Consider the following 24,878-nt stretch of genomic DNA (forward strand, 5'->3'; position numbering starts at 1 on the left):
AAACACACACACACAAACACACACACACACACACAAACACACAAACAAAAACACACAAACACACAAACACACACAAACACACACACACACACAAACACACACAAACACACACACACGCACACGCACACACTCCTTGCATTCCAGGTAATCGGCAAAAATATTAGGATGAATACATGATTATCATGGCTGTTAAACTCGTCTTATTAAACAGACCATCAGAGCATCCGGATGAGCGCTGAGAGATGTGATAGAGATGAGACTTAATGACAATAATACACAGCAGCTGAAGACATCTGTTACAGTATTTAATAGATCCCATCACTGAGGGTAAACCAGAACTTTTGCAACTACAGTATATATGACATATTTGGATAAAAAAAAAAAATTCAAACATTTCAAAATGTTCAAAAACATTGAGTTTTAAACCATGAAACAACATACTTTTTTGAAATAGGACACCCGTGCATTCATATATCCACTAAATAATAATAATAATGATTAATATTTAATAAAACTACATTTTTATATGGCATCTTTAAAGTGAGTTTCTAAAAGTGCTTAATCAGAAAACAAAAATAAACATGCATAATTATATAATAACAATATAATAAAAGCTATATAAAAAAATGCTATATCCAAAAAATAAAAATAAAAAAATCTGATTTCAAACTGCACATGCATGTTAAGTTTGGAATCAGGTTTGGATCTGATTTGTTTTTTGCTGTTTTGACTGCAAACAGCTAGTGATTTCAATCAGATATATCAAAATATATAAATAAATTGTATTTTGCCACCTATCTGAACAAGACAAAACGTTTAACATTCATCGTACGTACAAACAGGCTATTTCCACGAAACATCCAGTATCACTGAATTATGTACGAAAGATCTTTAGTGAATTTTTCAACTGTGACATTTCTGAACTAGGAAAGCCTGTGCAGCGAGAGTGAATTTAAATGTCTGGCAAATAATTCATGTCAGCCAGTGTGTGCGCTTACGTGAAGAGAGGCGTTAAAAGATGAAACCCTGTTCATTTCACACAGTCACACAAGCCAAAATATATTAATAGGAAACACACACACACACTAATGCACAGCCTGCATGATAAATGAAAGTGGCGTGTCACATGCTGTAAACACATTTCACTGCTCAAACGAGAGCGACACAACGGCTCTGCTCCAAAACCCAGTGAGTGGCCTATATGCTGTATTTTACAGGAAACGTTCACCCAAAAATGAAAATGTCCTTAAACTTTACTCACCCTCAGGCCATCCAAGATGTAGATGAGTTTTTTTCTTCATCTGAACAGATTTGGAGAAATGTAGCATTCCATCACTTGCTCACCAGTGGATCCTCTGCAGTGAATGGGTGCCGTCAGAATGAGAGTCCAAACAGCTGATAAAAACATCACCATAATCCACAAGTAATCCACACCACTCCAGTCCATCAGTTAATGTCTTGTGAAGCGAAAAGCAGCGTTTGTTAGAAACAAATCCATCAAGACGTTTTCAACTGTTGCTTCCAGCTAATATATGAGTCCTCTATCCATAATATTGCTTTCTCCAGGGAAAAAGTCTGAATCAGGAGAGAAATATGGCACTGTTCAAGCACCGTTTACAAATGAAAACGGTTAAAAACAGCTCTAAACAAACGTGCGAGATGTGCGAGACAACGGGAGGACTTTTTCACTGGAGGAAGCGTCATTATGGATTATGGACTCATATTTTGGCCACAAGGAATGTTTAAAGTAAAACACCTGAATGGTGGTTTAAAAAAACACGATACACAGCTTTTGGCTTCTCAAGATGTTAACTGATGGACTGGAGTGGTGTGGATTATTGTGATGTTTTTATCAGCTGTTTGACTCTCATTCTGACGGCACCCATTCACTGCAGAGGAGCCATTTATAAGTGCTATAATGCTACATTTTACTACTATTCCTTTAAGGTGTCAAAAACATGCACCCAGCACAAATCCTGTTCCAAAAGGTAGGTGATATCATCATGCTGACTTATAAGACGTTTATTTTGGCCAAATTCTACAGCAGAGATCCCAGAATGTATTGCTTATTAAGGAAAACGTAAGAATAAACAGCGAGAAAAATGCTAAATACTCAAATAGTGACTTTAAAAGAAAACAGTTAATTGTCTACTTAAAAAATCAGCTATTTTACAGCGTATTTGTCTGTAAAGTGCATTTGAATGCTTTTAGCAGCTTGCCACTGCTAAACTCTATTGAAATCAGTGAAGTGTCCGCTGTGTGCGATATGAAGAGAATATCAATGTGCCTCTGAGTTACAGAAACTCTTTGGTTTTAACAAAGTGAAGTATTTCGGTGCGTGCTAAAATGGGTTGAGAGAAGGACAAGAGAACAAAACATGTACAAAGTCTTTTGAAGCAGTTCAATATTTGGCGGGTCTAACATGAGCTTCTGTTCTTCAACATCACACCGTTATTTGACCTAATCGCTTTCTAGATTCACTGAAGTAGTAGTTTGACTACTAGCATAAAGGCCCACTCTACAGCTTATTCTGGCTAAAATGCAGCACTTGTGACGATTTTTAAATGTTTTTGAAGCCTCTTATGTTTAGCTAGGTAAAATTGTGTAATAAGATTGCAATTTAAAACAACTGTATTCTATTTGAATATATTTTATAATGTAGTTTATTCTTGTAACGGCAAAGCAGAATTTTCAGTGTCACATGATCCTTCAGAAATCATTCTAATATGATGAAAGATATGCCTTTTTGTATTATCAGTGTTTATTACACGGCTCTGTGGAATACTTGATTCTGATTGGTCGCGACATTCCGAGGTATGTTATCCCGCGATAACAACCGGTAAGAGCTAATAACACAGGCTCATCCGGGTAACAGTAGTCGCCGCTGTACTCTTGCTTGAACTATTTGTTCTTGGTGGAAGCTTTGCGCTTGTTTAGCTAATAAAATATTAAAACTCGATTCAAAATGGTGTACAATTGTTTAATTATATCATTCTGGTATCGCGGACTCGCTCTTTCGTTTCATACAAACGCAGCTGCTGCCATTTTGCTACGATTGTTTTGTACGCTGTAATGGATTCTAAGAGAACTAACAAACTGGTAAGGTTTTAAAACATTTTCGTCTTAATTCTTGTATTGCCTTAATTATTTTTGTGGTGAAATGTTGTGTAATAAGTGGTTTGACTGCACCGTTTCCCTTAAATGTCCGTCCAGTCCGTCTGTGTGTGGAATTATCTTCCTTGCGTGGGTTGTGTGCCGAGTAGCCGTGTAATAAGCGGGATAATGTACATCCAGACGGTTGTTATAGCAGAATAAACCCCTTCAGGCTGATACAAGACCCCTGTCTGGGTTTATTCTGAGATAACAACCGGCTGGATGTACATTATCCCTTACTGAAAACAGCTGTGCTGCTTCATATTTTTGTGGAAACATTAAATAATAGACACCAGACTCTGACTTTCAACAGCAAGAAGCAAATCATGATTCATGGCTTTTGTGTAAAACTAAAGGCTACTGGCCATTTTAAAATTGCCCCAACTACTGTACCGGTTTAGAAAAGACATCAACACAAGAAAGCCTGAGCTAAAGCAACTGCCTAATATTGATACTGAAACCCAAGAGCCGGTAAAAAGAGACTGATCACCCGCTTGTGTTTGTTCACCGTGTCGGATGAGTGGCCTGATCGATGTGTTCGAGTGGGACCACAGATTAGTGATTATATGAGCCAGGATCAATAGGACAAGGATGATTTTCCTCTATATATTTGTCTCGCTGGCAGGCTTGCCCACAACATTTACATAAAATCGATCAGAAACACACACCTAGTTTGGGATGGTAATTGGACGACTCTATAACGCAGCAAATCGATTCATTTCCCACATATACAATGTTTTCAGATTCAGCCACAGCAGGATGGAAACATAACACAGTGTTATTAAATTATACACAGCAAATGTGTGCAAATGATACAGTGATGTGAAAAAAGTAAGTAAACCCTATGAAAAGGCTTCTCTTTTGTTAAAATGTGTGGGCAAACGGATAGTGGATCTTCATTTGCACAGTACTAACAGATAAGGGTGATGTAATTTTATATATTAATACCCCACTGAAAATGCCTAATTCAGCCTAAAATGGTTTGATAGCTGGGTTAAGACTTATTTCCCAAACTGGAGTGTCCAAAGCCCCTCTAAAACCAGCCAACAGACCAGCAAACCAGTTTAGGCTGGGATTAGATTTTTTTCCAGCACAGTTATAGTCACAAAGACAACTGGTCCTATTAAATATTTCCATTTTCAATGGGTCACTTGTTGCCCTACTAAATAAACAAATAAACAAATACATTGACTTGCTAAAACACTGAAGTATTACATAAAAAATAAAAATAAATATATATATATAACAGTAAATAAAACATAATATTCCTTTTAATCCCATTCCATTCCATTTTTTAATCAGTGATGTTATTGTGAATTAAAACTACTGTGAACTATGACTATTAAAAATTACTTTCTTCAATATAAATGTTATATGAAAAACATGGCAACTACATGAAATAAAATAAGTTGAAGTACTAAAATTACTAAAACTAAAACAAAAAATAAGTCTAATTAGAAATATTTAGGATACATATAAAAACTAATAAAATGACAAATACATGATTAAAACCTAAACTATGTTAAAATACTGATTTCATAAGTAATAAACCCAAGTTCATAATAATTCTAGTTAACACAATTTTTTTTATACTTGATATTTTTAGGGATCATCATGCATTTTTTAATTGTACTTTTTGATCATTAATACCTTTTGTGTTTTGTTACACAACCATGATAAACTGTAAAGAGAAGATGACAGAAGGGCTGCAACACAAGCCAGACAGCAGCAGGCAGTTTTATGATGTCATTCTGGCTTTGGGCCTTAAGACACACAATTAAAAGCACTCCGATGGATCCATAACAAACTCGAAGGTCTCCAGACATCTGAGCCTCCAGCAAAAGCCTTTCACGAGGTAAACTTGAGAAGTGTACAAGAGCATGAAGTTCTGCTCCTGTGCAGAAGAAATATTTACTGCATAAATTGATTAAACATTAAGTTTGTTCTTGAATTTTGTGGGATGAGTGTTTGCTTTAAGCTATTAGTCACTGCAATAGAACCACCAAGAGCATTCTGCAAAATAAACAGAATCGCTTTAAATGCCACAAAAATAAAAACAGCATTAATATCCCTGAGAACAGAATCACACTATAAATAAAACCACTATGGCAGCCAAAACGCCTAACATTATCGCTCTGTTCCAAAACCTAGTTAGCTGCCTTTTAGGATGTGAATGCAGGAATCTTAATCATTGATTCTTCCCGTTTTGTCAGCTATATTGATGCCAGTGTTAATGCTGCCAATACAGAGCATTACAAATCACTAGTTTATGAGGTTACAGTTCAGCCAAAAAATTGTATTTGCTGAAAATGTACACACACAATCAGGTCATCCAAGATGTAGATGAGTTTGTTTCTTCATCAGATTTGTAGTGAAAACCAGCAAATGCATCAAGACTTTTTAACTTTAAACAATCACTTCTGGCCAAAATATGAGTCCATAATCCATAATAACATTTTGTTTTGGACTGTTTTAGCTTGTAAACAGTGCTTGATCTGTATATATTGCTCTCCTGATCCAGACAAGATGACTTTTTCACTGGAGAAAACAATATTATGGATAGAGTCCCTTTATTACAAACACGCAGCTTTTCGCTTCACAAGACCTTATTTGATGGACTGGAGTGGTGTGGATTACTTGTGGATTATTGTGATCAGCTGTTTGGACTCTCATTCTGACGGCACCCATTCACTGCAGAGCATCCATTGCTGAGCAAGTTATGTAATGCTACATTTCTCCAAATCTGATCTGATGAAGAACAAACTCATCTGCATCTTGGATGGCCTGAGGGTGAGTATATTTTCAATAAATGTAGATTTTTGAATGAACTACTCCTTTAAGATGTCACCTAACACAGCACCTGTAGGCAGTATGCAGTGAGGCAGCTCACTAGGGGTTGTAGCAGAGCTTCTAAAACAAACAATAAGACATATTTTTCTGGGTAAATGGGATTGTTTCGGTCTGTATTTCTGTACCCTGGGATCTTCAAGCTCTCCAAACCTCAGTCTCAAGCTGAGCTCTTGCTGGAAATGAGGGAGGACAGAGAATACAGAAATAGGCCTCGGCTCTCCAAGGACTGAGTCCACTAAACCAAGTATTAAAATGCACTGAAAACCCTGTTAAAAGAACAGTGCACCAAAAAAAATGATGTTTTTCAGTGTTTACTAATATATATAAAATACAATAAATATAAAATAGAATCAGTAAACGTGAAAAAAAAAAAAAGAGAGCAATAATTGACGACGGGCAGTTGCATTATTAGAATAATGCAAAAAAAACAAACAAACTGCGAGTCGTGGCTGCATCACCACCTCGGCTGTGCATTATTTTCTAATAATTCAACAGCCCGTAATCAATTATTCCTTACATAGTAATGATAATGCATAAATACATACATCAATAAATAAAAAAACATGCATGCATCAATCAGTCAGTCAATCAATCAATGGATTAATTTCAGGGAGAAATGCGAGCTGGAGAGATTGTGAGATTTAGATTGAAGTATGAAAGGTGAATTTGGGTCTGTGCGTGATTTATTGAAACAGATGGCAAAAAGCAGGCCAGTTTACCTAAATTCACCCCAGAATTACATAAGAGAGCCATTTTTGTATCTGTATTTGTACACAGACGAGGTTTATGAGAACACTGGAGATGAGGTTCAATGGAGGATGTTCCCCTCCAATCAGAGCCGGCTGTGATAGACCGCACCACAGAGACCAAACACAATCACAGTGAAATATGGATTCAATTTAGCCTTCGGCCCCTCCTGTATGAATATATATATCAGTTATATTAAAATCAGAACAGCTCAAAGTGATTCATCGAACAGCAAAGGAATTTCAATAAAGGAGACTCAAAGCATCTGTCAGTAACAAGACGTTTATACGGGTCGACGTCTGAGACGGTTAGTGTGCAGCTTTGGTTGAAGCTTTGCTTTTGCATTACAATTATTGTTTATTGTCAATCAAAAGTGAAGGCAATACATTACGCGCTGGCATACTCAATCTGCCGTGGCAGGACATCATTTCACACTGACTTACAGCCTGTTATTGATTTCCTGACCAGAGATGATATTTCAGCACATAATGACACTGGGTTTGTTCTCCACGTCTATTTCACTGCTGGCCTTGTAATTGCTTAAGCAAATGTAATCATCTTTTCTCGCAAGGTGACGGTTTCATCACCTGTGATCTGACACATATACCGAACACACTTAAAATGAGGCACGGAAGATTTCTGATATGGATGTCAGCCACAAGATTCGGTCAACATTTGAGCCTCAAGGATCTAAAAAAAGTTATAGAAGAGCAGTCTATAAATGACGTGAGCAGAGCTGTTTAATTCCTATGAGAGAGCATTAAACAATGGTGGATCCAGACAAAATAAATACAATCACCATATTTGGTACAAGAAAACAAGATTGCTCTAGTTCATTTTTAATCAAAGTTGCACCAGCGTTATTTGCTATCACTGAGATGTTATAATTTTCATTCATATTTTTGAATTTGTTTTGAATTTTATATTTTCCATTTTAGTTGATTTTTAAGTGTTTTGTTGTTAATGTTATGTCTATATAATTCATTTTTATTTCAGTTTTAGCTATTTTTGAACATCAGTTTATTCTAAATGAAAAATAAAAAGTTTATTATTGATTTATTCTTAAATATTTGAAGTTAACGTTTAATTAAAGTAACAAAAATGCCTTTTTTAAGGTTTTTATTAATATTTTGAATTTGTTTTAATTTAATAGTTTTAATTTTTATTTTAGTTGATGTTTTAGAAATTCTTTTTGATAATTTTTATTAGTTAATTATTTTTAAACATCTATATACATTGTATTTCAGTTTTGGTTATTTTAGCACATCAAGTTAAACTAAATGAAAATGAGAAATATTATTATTAACTTCTTAAAAACTTGCAAAGACATGCAATTCGGTTCACTGGACTATTCAAGGAGCAAAACACATTAGTTCTCACTTAAATGCATGGAAAACATTTGGAATTAACCGAGTTAAGTTATTTTCTGCCTCTGGTTTAAAAAGAAAGTTGAATTTAATTAGCTGTAGCTGTTGTATTAGGCCTCAATAATTCTGTAATTAACATTAGGGAAAACAACTGACAGTCCAGCAGGATATTTTCCCAGCATTCTCTAATAAACAACAAAGTCATTTGTTTCATGGAAACACATTCTGCTAAATGAATGCAGCCATACTGCTCAGTGAAGCATAAAATATAACTTTGGGTTTATTTCAGTTCTGTGTGATGGGATACTAAGTAAAAAAAAAAGAAAGAAAAAAAAAGAAATATCTTTTGAAGAAAAAACTAAGCTACTTATCTGAAGCTCAGCCTGGAGACTCTGATTGAATTTGATCATGAAGTGCCTGAATATGAGCTTTCCTTTCAAAGGGAATCTTCAGCTGGATTAATCAGGTTAGATGTTAATAGCGTACTGTGGGAAACTGACTCAGTCGGGCATTAATGTCAGGACGTTTCTGTGACTGTTTATCTCGTTCTCTATCATTTCACACATTCTTCAGTTCCCGGTGACCCAACAGCGCCATCTCAAACACACATTTACATAAACGCACACGGGTCATTCCTGCCATGCACTACATTATCATGTCCCATTCACAAATGTGAATACAAAACTTAACTCAGTTACACAATTAAGCTGGATAGCAACAATTTTTAAAAGTTGTAGGCCATCCAAGATGTAGAGAGGAGTTTGTTTCTTCATCAGATGTGGAGAAATGTAGCTTTGCATCACTTGCTCACCAATGGCTCCTCTGCAGTGAATGGGTGCCGTCAGAATGAGTCCAAACAGCTGATAAAAACATCACAATAATCCACACGACTCCAGTCCATCAGTTAACATCTTGTGAAGAGAAAAACTGTTTGTAAGAGGAAAAATCCATCAAGAGTTTTTGTTTTTTTACTAAACCTTTTAACCGCTTTTGGCTAAAAATCCATAATCCATAATAATGCTTGCACCAGTGTAAATATCCATCTCCTGTTGTCTCTCACATCAAAATACACAAACATATTTGTTTAGTGCTGTTTTGGACCGTTTCCACTTATAAACGGTGCTTGATCTGTGCAGATTTCTCTCCTGATTTAGATGAGACAACTTCACTGGAGAAAGCAATATTTTGGATAGAGGACTCGGATTTTAGCTGGAAACAACGGTTTGAAGTTAAAACGCCTTGATGATGGTTTTGTTTCTTACAAACAGTTTTTCTCTTCACAAGACATTAACTGATGGACTGGAGTGCTGTGGATTATTGTGATGTTTTTATCAGCTGTTTGGACTCTCATTCTGACGGCACCCATTCACTGCAGAGCATCCATTGGTGAGACAGTGATGAAATGCTACATTTCTCCAAATCTGATGAAGAAACAAACTCATCTACATCTTGAACATCCTAAGATTGAGTAAAATGTAATAAAATTTCCATTTTGGGGTGAACTATTCCTTTCACCCCAAAAGTGTCTTTTAAAAAAACTCTTTAAATACAAAAAGCCCAATTAACATTGAAAACACAAACACATGGCAGACTCCAAAATGTTCTGCATGAACACACAAATGACCCATGTAACAAACACCAAACAAGCACAAAAACCCAACCCAGTGTGATTTGCATAATTTGCTGTTTTTAGATGGTGAGTGCTGTATGTTTAAGACCAATTACTTCATAACGAACATCATAATTACAGTAAATCAGCTGACTGACAGACTAGAGCAGTAATTCTGACTGGATGTGCGACGAAAGTGACCTTGAACATACAAAACATGTTCTCCAGCATATTTACTCCCTCAGCTCATAACAGATGCTGCATTGATTATGCATGTATGAGTCAATGCAAGGCTTTGCTATTTTCAAAACCCTTTTAGTAAAGTGAAAGCTGGCAGTCTTTATGATGCAAACATGTCCGCCATTTTCACAATCAATGTCATTGAGATTCAGCTCCACGTTATACTAAAAGGCTAAATGGAAAACGTAGCAAACGAAAGGACTTGATCACTGAGCTTATGAGTCAGTTTCAACAAGCAGTGATTTAATAAATGAACTCACCTCAGACTCAACTTCCCTCACTTTCCAGACAGCGTTGACTTGCTTTGCATTGGTTAACCTGCGGTAACATCACAAACAGCAGAGAGCCTTATTGGATGATGCCATTCTGACAGAACAAACCTGATATCTGCTAAATGTCTACATTGCACTGGATTAATTAGCAACAAACGAGAGGCACTTTACAAATAGATTGAGTTTATTCAGAAGTCAGTAGTGGATTTGGAGCAGTCAATGTTATCGATATACTTTTATGTGGATTATATGCTTGATTGGTACAATGCCTTTTAGTTGTTTTCACTCCAAGTGAGAACGAACAACAACACAAAATCAATAAAAGATACACGTAAGAATATCTTTACTGTCCCTCTCTAAAAAAATAATAATAATTAAGCCCTTTTTTGGATAAAATGCCAATTTTTATAAACGGTCAATTAAAAAAAAAAAAAAAGATAAAATTTACTTTCAAGAAAACAAAATAAAATCATATATACAAACCTCTGTACATAAATGTGTAAATATTGAGGATAAAAATATCATGTAAAAATGAGAGAAAAAGGAAACTTTGATTATGCGACACCAAAATGGTTTGAATTGGTCACGTGTCTCAACGATAATGTGCATAAAAAGTGTCTTCCTGCCTAAAGAGAGAAAACCCTCAATTCATCTCAAGTGGAGCTTTAGTTAAACATGCATCATCTGCCAAAAGTACCCAGAATTCCCTGACTCCAGTTACACTGCATCTATATGTGCTGTGGTCTGACGCCTGGAGTGATGTGAAATGGACTGCGTCTCCGAGCTTGTATTGTCACTGGGGTGGAGGCTCAGAGTGGTGATCTGGCAGTGGACAATAATCAGCCGTTATGAGCGGGGCTGAGGTGAGGTATTCATCATGCCATACTGTCAGGAATGTTGACGTAAAATCATTGGAAGAGGGCCAATGCGGATGTCTCTGTTTGACGATGCAGTCTTCTCGCTTATTGGACGATTCCCGAATCAGTGGAGGTCTGCTTTCGAGTGGTCTTTGGAGGGGGAGGAGGAGGGGTCTTGCTGGGTAACGGAGGCGGAAGGTGCTGGGAAAATGAGGAAAAGAGAAGTGACATTTTTAAAACACGAGTTATTTTAATATTTTATTTATAATATTTATATTTTGTTCCTTTTCATATATTACTTTAAGCAGTAATAATAGAGTGATAGAGACTGAGTAAATAATAAAAATAAAGTCTCTGTGATAATCTGGTCTCTTGATATGACTGATAAATGAAAGCAACAATGAATGAAATACATGTATATATACTGTATATAGTTCCTTTTCATATATATGACCCTGGACCACAAAACCAGTCATAAGGGTCAATTTTTCGAAATTGAGATTTATACATCATCTGAAAGCTGAATAAATAAGCTTTCCATTGATGTATGATTTGTTAGGATAGGACAACATTTGGCCGAGATACAACTATTTAAAAATCTGGAATCTGAGGGTGCAAAAAAGTCTAAATATTGAGAAAATCATCTTTAAAGTTGTCCAAATGAAGTTCTTAGCAATGCATATTACTAATCAAAAATTAAGTTTTGATATATTTACAGTAGGAAATTTACAAAATATCTTCATGGAACATGATCTTTACTTAATATCCTAATGATTTTTGGCATAAAAGAAAAATCAATCATTTTGACTTTTGGCTATTGCTACAAATATACCCCAGCGACTTAAGACTGGTTTTGTGCTCCAGGGTCACATATTATCAATGTAATATATTTTTATTAAATATATGTCTAAACTACAACTTTAAGTAACTATGAGTAATAATAATAAGTGATTGAATTGATAATACAGTAAAAACAATAAAAAATAGAGAAAAAAAGTGGAAAATATAAACATTTTATAAATGTTTGGGTTCAGTATGATTAAAAAAAAAAGAAATGAATATTTTAATTCAGCAAGGATGCATTGAAAGACATGAAAGGATTTCGGTTTCAAATAAATGCTGTTCATGGTTTCCATAAAATTATTAAAGAAATGTCTCTTGTGCACCACATCAGCACATTAGAATGATTTCTGAAAACTAAACTTTGCATCACAGGAATAAATGACATTTTAAAGTATATTCAAATAGAAAACAGTTATTTGAAAGTGCAATAAATATTTCACAATATTAGCGGTTTTTTTTTTACTGTATTTTTGATCAAATAAATGCAGCCTTGTTGAGCATAAGAGACTTCTTTCAAAAACATTAACAAAATCTTGCTGACCCAAACTTTTGAACATTAAGTGTATCATAAAATAATAGTAGTCCTGGAGCAAAGAACTTCAAGCTGTTTCAACCTTTAACACTGACATTTGACGGAACTTCCAGCAGCGGCAGAGAAGATCAGGTTATGGGTTAATTAAACAGTATCTGGGATTTCTTAAAAGCAAAAGCCTGCAGAGAGAAAGAGACCCAGAGACGAGCAGCTGATCAAGGGCATCTTCAGCTGCTCTGGTCAAGCTCCGTTTGACCGACACATACATCCTGACCGCTTCACACACTGTTCTTTCAGACATCTGCGATGAGAAGAGTCTCACTGCGTCAGCATTCAGTACACTGACAAACACTGCCGCCGCAACAGCCTCAATATAACACTACACTTCTTCTACTTGTTTTGTCTCTGAAGGCAGTCACCTGACAATCCTCAGAGCTGAACAACAGGAATAGACTTCTTAATGGATTTTTAACCACTAATGGTCATGTAAAAATAATGGAAACGAAGATCAAGCAGTAAAGCGCTGCATAAACATGTATGTCGGTCTTTGATGGATATGGACGATGTGCTATACCCGCTGGTGTGGCAGTGGAGGAGGGGGCGTGGTCGGACTGGCCAGGTCTGAGTTGTCCATCAGGTTTCCATAGTCGCCCATGCTGCTCTTGACAGGAAGTGGGGGCGGAGTTTCGCCCTTATCTCCATAACCCGTCCCATTCAGCTCCAGATCTGTGTAGAAACAAGACAAAGCGCTGTTAAGATCAATATTATGATGCATGACACTGTTACTTTGCCTAAATCCTTTTTAAAAGATTAAACTGATTGTAAATCTGTTGTTTGAGGAGTGGTTCTAGCACAGATGACGACATGCGGTGCAAACTCAGAATTCAGACAGTGGGCTGAACCCATGGGAGAGTAAACGCCTCGCACTAGAGTCTGAATCCATTACACGTCTTCACAAGCGGCGATTGGGAGACCAGATCAGACACGCTTTCATCTGCGTTCTTTAACACCTCTGCAGCCTCCCAGAGTCCTGCGTTTCACACCACAGCGTTATGTTTGTGTGTCATCAGACTACAGCATGAGACAGAGCAGATCACGTCAGCAAACGTGTCGTATTTTGAGGGTTATTTCAATTATTTAAATTCACCGGCTGTTACATGGCAGATACAAATAAAACATTCAGCAACATAATATCCTAAATGCAAAAGAAGTAAAACAAACATTTGATACAATTTTATAAAAAAGATTCTTTACATGTACTTGATAAAGATTGTAAAAATGTTTCTGGGTCCATAAATAAATCCTTGAGAGTTTGTCCTGATATGTCCTGTTTTATAGACAAGCTGGTAATGTGGGAGAAAGAAATTCCCACAGCAAGTCATTCATTTCCATGAGGAAAATGAAGAAAAAATATTTATATAAAGAAAAATACTGTAAAAGTTTTTTTACACATCAAAAACAGCTAATATTAAAATGAAAATAATTGTATGCAAATGACACTACTGTACAACTACTACATGCACTACAGTTCAAAAGTTTGGGGTCAGTGAGAGGTTTTTCTAAAGAAATTAATAGCAAGGATGCTAAATTAAATTGATTAAATTGACTGATCAAAAATGAAAGTAAAGAAATTTCAAATAAATACTGTTCTTTTGAAATTTCTATTCATTACAGAACATTTTAAAATATACTCAAATAGAAAACTATTAAAAAATTTACTGTATTTTTAACCAAATTATTAGGTAAGCATAAGCAACTGCTCTCAAAGACATTACAAAATCTTACCAACCCCAAACCTTTAAATGATAAATGCAAATCAGACTGAAGGACTTGGATAATTGTCAACAACTCTATTTGTTCCAGCAGCTAAAGTATAATGAATTACGCTGATGAAACAACACCAGAGGAAAATATGTGATGCCAAAACTAGTTCTGCTGCATTTCAGCACATCAAAGCCAGTTTTCTTTTATTTACTATTATTTCAAATATGCAGACTGCTGTAAGCATGCAGGTGTTCAGATGTGTGATTGATTAGATCATTTCTCGTATTTACAGCAGTCTTTCAGCTTCATTTATTCAAATGATGCCAAAATGTCAGCTCTGGATTTTGAATTACATATAAATGTTGTGGAGTGGCTTTCTTCCCAAAATAGCCAGATCTTTTTGTAAACTTTTCAACTATCAACTTTTTATCCTTGCTTGCTTTAGTAAAACTGGCCCAGTTTCATCATGTTTCGAAATAAAGCTTGAGGGGAAAATGGCAGATCAGTGTGAAGTATGACATACTGGATCCAGACAGTAAGCTGAACTGCAGTTTGGCCCGGGGCGTGATGGGAGGTGGGATGCTGGGCGCAGACGGGTTGGCAGGGGCTCCCGGAGACACCGAGAGCCTTTTCTCGCCCAGCAAGCTGATCACCTGACTCTTGGGCCTCTGGGGCCTCAATGGACTGATCTGGAGAGAGGAAAACATGACAGATTAACATTACAGAGAGAACCGCGCTTCCTGGGAATCACCAATGAAAGGTTTCCATAAATCAAGAATAAATGTGACCATGGAAATAGAACGTGAAATGGGGGGGGGTGAGTAAAAGAGTAAAGAACAGCAATTCAAACAGCTCAGGTCCATTTCCATGAGCATACAGGTTTATCTAATGCATAATTCAGCAGGCTTATGAATTATTCCAGTTGTAAATGACCATCATTAATATACGATCAGTAGAATAAACTTCAAAGGCGGCCAAATAATAAGTCACTCTGTGTCACCCTGAACTTGCCGACACATTTGAACCTGCTTCACTCATCTACATAGGGCACGATGCAAAATTTACATCCATATAGAAGGTAACGCCAGTGCAGATTTGAGCAGGTTTAGTTTGAACCAGTTTTGTATCATGACAAAAATGTTATTTAAAATGAGTCTTCTCATTTTAGATTTTGCATATCATTTGAGTGAAGTAACTTTTATGCTAATGTGGTAAGTGCTGAAAATGTGCATTAACATGTAACTTCCAATTCTAAATTTTAATACAATATTTACAAATTTGAAACATTTATAAACACTTCTGCAGTGTAAACTGCTGCTCAGAATCGTCAATGAAATTAAAATAAATATTTAAAAAATTCATATTTTTAACAGGAAGATACTTTTGGCATCAGATAAAAAACAACAATAATAAAATAAATAAAACATAAAAATATATGTATTCGCGCACGCACACACACACACACACACACATTTATTTAAACATTTATATTCTTTGTCCTTCATCAGATAAGGACATTAACAATTAAAAAATGATCGTTAAAGATGTAAAAAATGACCCAGGCGGGCTTGTTATCAACATGACAGATTAATCAGGCAGTAAATCAGATTTTTCAGCTCTTGCTTTATCGGCTGGCTGTGAATCGCAGAGGTCAGCAGCCTATAGAAAGGGTCAAGGTCATTATGATGATTTATAAAAGACAAACTATGCAGAAGGTCCAGGGCCGAGTAATTATGTGCGCTAGTTTTTCTTTATTCAGAATGGTGAGGTTACGCACTTCCCTCACGATGCCACATTAGTCAGTGAAGTCAGAGACGCTCTGAATGGGTCAATTTATTCTTATTACGTGCTGTTTGTTCTAGAGCTGCTTGAGTGCATTTGCTATTCATATTCAAAGAGCTTGAAGTGCAGATTCAGACGCGTGCCTCATTTCACACACAGCCTCAAAAACAGAAACAAAAAGATGAAAAGGACTGCTCTAGGAAGGATTCATTAAAATGGAAAGCAAACAAATGAGAGTCTTTCGGTTTACACTGCATCCAAATCATGTGAATATCACAAACCTGTCAAGAACACAGATCAAATTTCAGGGAATCAGTGTCATTTTAGTATTATTTTACTATTATATTATATTTACTATTACTATTATAGTATTTATTAAGATTTTCTCTTTTCATTTTAATTTTAGTAAATATTCTTGTAATTTTTATAGTTTCTGCTTTTTTAAATCTATTGAAGTTTTAATAATTTCAGCACTTCAACTTGCTTTATTTCAGTTAGTTGGCAATGCAATATTTCAATTGATTTATTTTTTTATCCAATTTTTTATTTTTATTTCATTTTTTAAATTAAAGTTTTAAATCAGAGGGGGGGGAATTAAATTTTGATATTTTCTTTTTGTGATGAAAAATGAAGGATTATGATTTTTCCACTTACATGACATTATTTAAAAAATTATTGCATCACAGTAATGGAAATAATGAGAATTACAAAAATCAAAAGTAAAAATGCACTAAATTGTCTTGAAAATAACAAAGCAATGCACATCATCTTAATGCTGTTAGATTATAGACGCCATCTCCTTCTTTCCTTTCTGATTTCGGGGTGAAATGCAAGCCAGATATGTTGCATGTTCTTCTTTATTTTACTTTCAACATTTCTTTTTATGCAGCCGCAAAAGCAAACATTTTGTCTTTGCTTTCTACTTCTAATTGTGATTGGATGCCTGATGCAGTAAGTTTACTTTCAGTGACTGATACTGGAAACTTGTCCTGGCTAAGAGGAAAGTCTTTATTTGTGAATGGATTTGTGTGGACAGATACTCACCGTCTCTGACAGAATGACCGCCTCGCTGGGCTGCAGCGGGATCTCAGCCGTCTTCAGCTCCTTATCAAACAGCTCCTGGTGTTTACTGTTCCTCTTCTCTTTCTTCTTCTCCTTCCTGTCTTTCTCAGGTTCGTCTCGATCCAGTTTATCCTGAGACTTAGAGTGCAGCTTCTTTGGTAAGAGAGGCTCCAAGGCAAATCTATCAGATGAAGGAGAGAAGAGGAATCAAATGAAGAGAGGAGGACGGAGATAACGGAGCGGCGGGTGTGTTGTATTGGATAAGACTGCTGGGATGTTTAATATCACAGAGAAGCCTCTTATGAGGTCTTGAGCAAATATTAGCACTCATTTGACATTTAGCTCCAACTTTAAACACAAAAGCACGTTTCTGGTGTACAGTCTCAAGTGTCATGGCAACCAACCGTGTTAGTTAATTGAAAATGATACATTATATTTTTATAACATGTTATTTCAGAGATCAGGGCTCAATCTTGGGGATAATTTTTTTTCTGCTGGCTTGGTCAGCTGAGCTGTTCATATTTGTACTTAGCTATATTTTCACAGGCCTCACCACAATCAATCAATGAAAAAAAAAAAAGCATTAAAATAAATATACATTTAAAATTCTAATAAAATTATTTGCATTTTTAAGATGGATATAAGAAATTAACTTTATACAAGTAAGAAATCAACTATATATTTTTCATTTTCAAGTTTTATACAACAGTTTTTCATTTGCATTTTATTAGTATAATAAAATGACAAAAAATATAGATATAAATACAGAAATAAAATTCTTTGCATTTTTAATATATGCCTGAAATATATTTTACATATTTTGAATTGAACATTTATATTTTCTTTAAACACATTTTCTGAAGAAAAAAGTTTGTAATTAAAAAATTGTAATATTAAAATTAAAAGTATTCAAATATTATTAATTAAATTAATATTTTAATTAATATTAAACAAACATTTGTTTAAACATTAATTAATATTAAACAAACAAAAATTAATTTCAAAAATGAAAAAAAAAAATATATATTTTTTTTTAGCATGTTTTATTTTATGTTTTTCATAAAATATTTATATATTTTTCCCATTAAACAAGTTCCTGAATGTCCTTAGTTTGCTGTAATTGCTGGAATATAATATACATATTCCAGCTATAAATTAAGCTGTTAAAAAATAACACAGTGCTTTGTTTATGATTTAACTCAGTCTAACTGATGCATCAACATACATAAATCAATTTCGTATTTTTGAGAAAACATTGTGCCAACAAGCTAATGATACCCAAATAACATTTAAATCAACAACATCTGCAATAACAGTGGTTAATAAATCACAGAAAACCAAATGTTCCAAGTTTGCAAAGCACAACAGCACATGATTGATGAACGTAAGATGCAGCAGCACTGACTCGAAACGCTCTCACGCCGACTCCATCCTTATCTGCCGTTTCATAAAGTAAATGAAAACCACAGTAAGTGTTTTTGTTAGCACAAACGTATGTGAACCCAGACAGAAAAACTGTCATCATCACTATTGGATTTCAGGTCCAAAGCTCAGAACAAACTAGTTTCTTAAAAACTGGAGAGAAATCGTACATCATCCATGCAAACACGCTCCTGTAGAAGCCAAAATATCTCTGCATTAAAGTGTGTGTGAGAGTGTTTCATATCTGCTGACCTGGCCGACATTGAGACTCGCAGGCAGTTTTGTAAAGTGCAAAGCAACGAAAAAGCGAAGCAGAATCTCCGGATCTCATAATCAGAATCTCGGGCTCAAGCGAATCAAAGCGCTTTAATGAGCTGGATTAAGTAATCAAATGAAAGCTCTCGTGAAGTGCTGCCCTTCACAATTAAACCGCAGCGGAGGGTATCGCTGATAGAATCACTTTCTTCAAACACGCACTGATTAATGCTTCTGGCTGGCATCTGTGTGTCCACCGCGCTACACTGCCACCAACCTGACAGGGTAAAGAGACCGAGTAAAGCGCAGTTCAAGTGAATTCATGTTTATTTTACACATATAAACCCATCTGACTGCATCAGCTGATTCTGTCTGAACTGAAGGAACTTCTCAAAGTGCAATAAGATGATCTTCTTGGAGAATCAGCAGGTGATTCGGTGCATTACGGCTGTAAGTGTGTGAATGGGAAGAGACCGCCTACAGAGAGACGAGATGGAAATGACAAAAAGCTGCATTACGGAAATCAGAAAAGTCACTCTAACCGAGGAAATGTTCTGTACTACTCCTCCAACGGCTATAAGAAGAAAATAAATCACGGTCAAGAATCCAGCCTGTTCAACAGAGGTCTTTTTCAATGGCTGATGCTGATATCAAGAGAGATTTATATTCCATCATTATTTGTACTTATTAGCTAAATGAACAATTAAACTATTTACATCTTATTTGAGATATATAAATATGAATATAAAGTTAAAATAAAATTTGTTGCATTTGTAATATATTTCAAAAATATACTTTATATATTTTTGATTAAACATTTACATTTAGTTCTCTCATTAAACAAGTTCTATACAAAAAATCTTTTCATTTGCAATAGTAAAATAAAAACAAAATTAATACACACACACATATATATATATATATATATATATATATATATATAGAAAGAAAATTACAATTCTTTGAGCTTTTAACATGTCAAAATATATTTAATATATTTTTCATTAAACATTATTTAATATAAATATTAAATACTACGTGTGTATGCTACTGGGATCAGTGAGATTTTTAATATTTTTTGAAAGAAGTCTCTTATTGCTTACCAAGGCAAAATATAGTAAAATAGTAATTTTGTAAAATATTATTACATTTTAAAATAAGTGTTTTCTATTTGAATCTCTGTTAAAATGTAATTTATTCCTGAGATGAAAAGATGAATTTTCAGCATCATTACTCAGTCTTCAGTGTCACGTGATCCTTCAGAAATCATTCTAATATGATGACTTGCTGCTCAAGAAACATTTCTGATTATCAATGTTATAAACACTTGTGCTGCTTAATATTTTTGTAGAAATTGTGACTTTTTTTTCAGGAATCTTTGATGAATAAAAAATAAAAAACAGCATTTATTTGCAATAGCAATCTTTTGTAATATTATAAATGTCTGTACTGTCAGTTTTGATCAATTTAATGCATCCTTGCTAAATAAAAGCATTAATTTTTTTTCCAAAAACTATGTATAAACAGATTAAATAAAAAAAGAAAGAAAAAAAGAAAGAAAGAAAGAAAGAAAGAAAGGTGAAATATCTGCAGATACATTGCTCTAGCACTAGTCTGGATGGTGTGTGTGTGTGTGTGTGTGTGTGTGTTTACCCGTCTGATCCCGGTCTGGAGGGAGAGTTTTCTGATGATATGGAGGTCACAGATGCGACAGACAGCGGCCTCTGAGATGACGGCATGGTGAAGGACCGAACCATTGAATGTGGCCGACTGCCCCGCCGCTCGTCCGACGTGGGAGGCTGAAACACACACGAACACATCACAACATTCAATTCTTTAAAAGAGGCCATATTCAACACTTTCTTGCACCAAAAATAGTCATAATTAAGTTTTGACGAGCATTTTCCCCTCTCTCTGACACTGTGTTGTGATTGCCTAAACTCTGTCCACGTGAAATGAGTAACAATATATGTTAATTTACTAATTTTCAGATGCCCTTAAAGAGTTCAGACCATTCACTGACTAGACAGACAGCAATATAATAGTAGATCCCTGCTGCAAATGCCAAACTCATAGTGTGAGTATGTTTTTGCTTATTCCCATTGCTTGTTTTCATGTGACCCTCTTTGTGTGTGTGAATCTCATATATGTGTGAATATATGAATCACTCATACCATCCTTATCCTCCTCCTCTCGGTCACACAGCCCTGAGCTGTCCTTGAAACAGATATGCAGCACAGATCACATTCTCAGTCTTTCACACACTTCGCTGCTAATTCTAGCACCTTCGCAGAGCACGGCAATCAATATCTACCAGCTACAGATCTTTCTCACACGTTTGCTCTCTTTCTCTACCTGTCTGCCTCACTCTTTTGTCCCCGTCTCTCATTCCCTCCTAAGGACTCCCAGCATTCTCCTGTCAGGGATCTCAGCATGTCTGTTCGGACCAGAGGAGAGGCGCGATTCTGTACAGTGTGTTTGGGAACGTCTTTCCCACGGTTACAAAGACTCACATTGACCCTGTGCATCTCAAAATACAGCTGAGGAAACGCTACATTTTTTTTTTTCACTTAAGACAATGTAATGCCAGACTGCATTCATGTAAGTTAAGGTTTTTGGCACCAAATGCAGTAAAAATGCATATATATATATATATATATATATATATATGTATATAAAGTATATTTAAATATTAAATATGTTAAAATATGCTCTGCAAAAAGCAAGACAAATCTTCATTGAAAACAATATTTGATATATCAATTATCAATACCATTAATACAATTAAAAATCTATTTGTTTGTGCTACACACATGATTTTCCACAGCAACCAGATGTGAATAAGGAAAAAGATGAGATGTTTTAAACTGTACAATTGCAAGAGCATTTCAAACTAAAGGTTTATGAAAATGAGACTCATCAATCATCTATTAAAACTATGCTGTATGAAGTAACTTCATAAGTAATCTTTCTCATTTCATACAAGGTCATCCTAAATAATAATAATAGGGTGTTTTTGTTAAGTAAATTAAATGTAGCAGTGACTGGTGTGCTCTTTTGTCAGCGCTGTTAGACCTAATTAAAAGGTAACGAGTCCCAATAACAGCACCGATGAACTGCATGATTAAGTTGGTGGCAGGTGTTACAAAACATTACCAGGACAGGCCAAGACAATTTTGGTGAGAAACCTATCACAGTTTGATTAACAACATAATACCACTGATTAAAAGAGGAATCTTAATAATAATAATAAAAAATTATATAATAAAATAAAAAGTCGCAATTATCTTTATTTTTTTTATTCCAAAAAATTTTTCTCACTAAAATAGTGTAATTTTTTTCATATTATTAAAAATAATTAATGACTTAATTTTGAACAGAAAGTTGTTAAAGAGGTAACGAGTCCCAATAACAGCACTGATGAACTGCATGATTAAGTTGGTGGCAGGTGTTACAAAAAATTACCAGGACAGGCCAAGACAATTTTGGTGAGAAACCTATCACAGTTTGATTAACAACATAATACCACTGATTAAAAGAGGAATCTTAATAATAATAATAAAAAATTATATAATAAAATAAAAAGTCGCAATTATCTTTATTTTTTTTATTCCAAAAAATTTTTCTCACTAAAATAGTGTAATTTTTTTCATATTATTAAAAATAATTAATGACTTAATTTTGAACAGAAAGTTGTTAAAGATTCTAAAAAAGTGCTTATTTTTGCATGCATATTATCATGAAGTAGCGGACAAAAAAAAGCATTCAGCCTGATAATACTATGAGTGACTGTTAGGATTTTTATAGTTGACTTTGAAAAATTTGCAAGATTCTTCCAGTTCTATTAAAGCAAGTGAAAGCATTTAAAACTGCAATTGTACAATGCCCGTAATCATCGAACAGCTGCCATGACTTTATTCAGTTCAAAATTTCTGTAGTGTTTTTCACAGTATATATTCTAAAGCAGCTTATCTTTATAAAGCAGCATATTTAAATAATAATGCATTATATTCCCCAACAAGCAAGTCAAAACAAGGTCCCAAGATAGTGAGGAAGAAACCAAAAGAGGAAACCAAGATCCAACAAAGACAAATGCAGACAAACATGCAACACATAAATCAGAAAGAGAATGTGTAAATAGTTCATAGTGATCTGTTTGTATTGTGAGGTAAGAGTCCATCCTGAGGCAATGTGATGCATGCAAGCGAGCTGTGATGAACAACATCTGTGAATGATGACAAATGAATGCATGAATGCTGATGTTTATGGCTGAGTGAATGATGAAGGCGTGATGCATGATGATTCAGGCTCAGTTTGTTTGGAAAGTGACTGTCTGTTGGGACTCACTAGTGTTCTGACGCCGTACTGCTTCTCCACCTTCTCTTTGAGCTGTTTGAAACACGCCTCCAAACGCTCGTGAAACGGACGAAGAGCCTCCGTCACCTTCTGGCCGTGGATGCGGACTCCTTCAGCCAGGTTCGGGATCTGAATGAGAAGCACACAAACATAAGCAAGGGAATGAAACCACAATGCGACATAAAAATTAAGAAAAAATCACTAAGCATTCACCCCAAAAATCAACCTGACATGAATATTTGAGAAAAAAAAAATACATTCACCAAACGGCATCAAATCAACCAACGTGTAACGTGTAAATAATGACTTTTACTATATCTTATTGCAAGCATTTATCTAAGCCCAATACCAAAAATGTACCTAAATAAAATAATAACTTTAAAATTATTTTTACATGTATTTTTTTTCTACAACTTCTGTTGCTGTATTAATAAATATACACATTCTTTGTTACAAAACAATATACCAAAATAAAGTCTGTTATGACTTTATTCCCTATAGATGCATTTTTAAATGTAGTCATGAAGTTAAAGACTACACAGTAAATTTAAATAAAATATATAAAAAATAAAACATTACATCTAAAACAACATAATGAACAACAGTATTATGTATTCATTATGCATTATTTGTTAACTAATGCTGTATTAACGTAAATGCAATGTAACTAATTAAATAAAACATTAAATAAAAATCATTAACATTCACCCCAAAAAATCCAACCTGATCCTTCAATCTTAAATGTGTAAATAATAACTTTTACTATGGTATTCGTAATTACAATGATTTTTCTAAATCCAACACTAATAATGTACTTAAAATAATTTCATGTAATAACTTTAAATTGATTTTCAAGCTTTTTTCTCTAACTTCTATAGCTGTTTTGAAAAATATAATTTTTTTTGTTTAAAAAACAATATAGAAAAATAAAATCGTGTAGTGTATTGTGTGATTATTCTCTAAAAATGTAAACTTTTTATATTTTACCATATAGTTTAAGTCTATACAGTAAAATAAAATAAAATATAAAATAAAACAAAAATTATTAAATATTTTATTTATACATACAAATATATATACATGCACATACAAATAATTTGTTTTGGTGACAGAACCTTCCAGCACACAGAGACAATAACAACAACACACAGATAATATGAAAGAAAGAAAGAAAGAAAGAAAGAAAGAAAGAAAGAAAGAAAGAAAGAAAGAAAGAAAGAAAGAAAGAAAGAAAGAAAGAAAGAAAGAAAGAAAGAAAGAAAGAAAGAAAGAAAGAAAGAAAGAAAGAAAGAAAGAAAGAAAGAAAGAAAGTTTCTTGTGGCTGAAAGTAACTGTTCTTTTGTCTGGCAATCCTGGTTCGGTGTTCAGTGCTCTGTAGCTCCGGCCAGACGGGAAGAGTTCAAAAAGGAGATGGCTTGGATGTGAGAGATCCAGAGTGATTTTCTGAGCCCTTTTCCTCACTCTGGATATATACAGTTCTTGAAGGGTGGGCAGGGGGGCACCAATAATCCTCTCAGCAGTCCGAACCGTCCTCTGTAGTCTTCTAATGTCTGATTTTGTAGCTGAGCCAAACCAGAACGGTGTCAGCAGCTCCTGTGGCAGGTTGAACTTCCTCAGCTGGCGAAGGAAGTACAATCTCTGTTGGGCCTTGTTAACGATGGCGTCGATGTGATTGTCCCACTTCAGGTCCTGAGAGATGATTGTGCCCAGGAACCTGAATGACTCTACTGAAGCCACAGTGATGTTCATGATGGTGAGTGGGGGGAT

The 24,878-nt window shown here is 34.8% G+C and overlaps 1 protein-coding gene across 1 annotated transcript in view; it reads right to left on the minus strand.

Annotated features, from left to right (window-relative positions):
• Nucleotides 1–10,716: 10,716 nt before the first annotated feature.
• The window catches only part of LOC107666886 (dedicator of cytokinesis protein 1-like), a 262,036-nt gene continuing 247,874 nt past the window's right edge, over nt 10,717–24,878 (minus strand). The window contains exons 44-49 of the mRNA XM_016458403.1: nt 23,103–23,240; nt 20,409–20,554; nt 17,061–17,259; nt 14,758–14,923; nt 13,045–13,196; nt 10,717–11,296 (exon numbers count right to left, since the gene is read on the minus strand). Of these exons, the coding sequence (XP_016313889.1) occupies nt 11,201–11,296; nt 13,045–13,196; nt 14,758–14,923; nt 17,061–17,259; nt 20,409–20,554; nt 23,103–23,240 (897 nt within the window). The 3' untranslated portion in view covers nt 10,717–11,200. The remainder of the gene's footprint in view (nt 11,297–13,044; nt 13,197–14,757; nt 14,924–17,060; nt 17,260–20,408; nt 20,555–23,102; nt 23,241–24,878) is intronic.

Source organism: Sinocyclocheilus anshuiensis, unplaced genomic scaffold (assembly GCF_001515605.1).
Source record: "Sinocyclocheilus anshuiensis isolate Anshui unplaced genomic scaffold, SAMN03320099.WGS_v1.1 scaffold1500, whole genome shotgun sequence".
NCBI classification, from domain to species: domain Eukaryota; kingdom Metazoa; phylum Chordata; class Actinopteri; order Cypriniformes; family Cyprinidae; genus Sinocyclocheilus; species Sinocyclocheilus anshuiensis.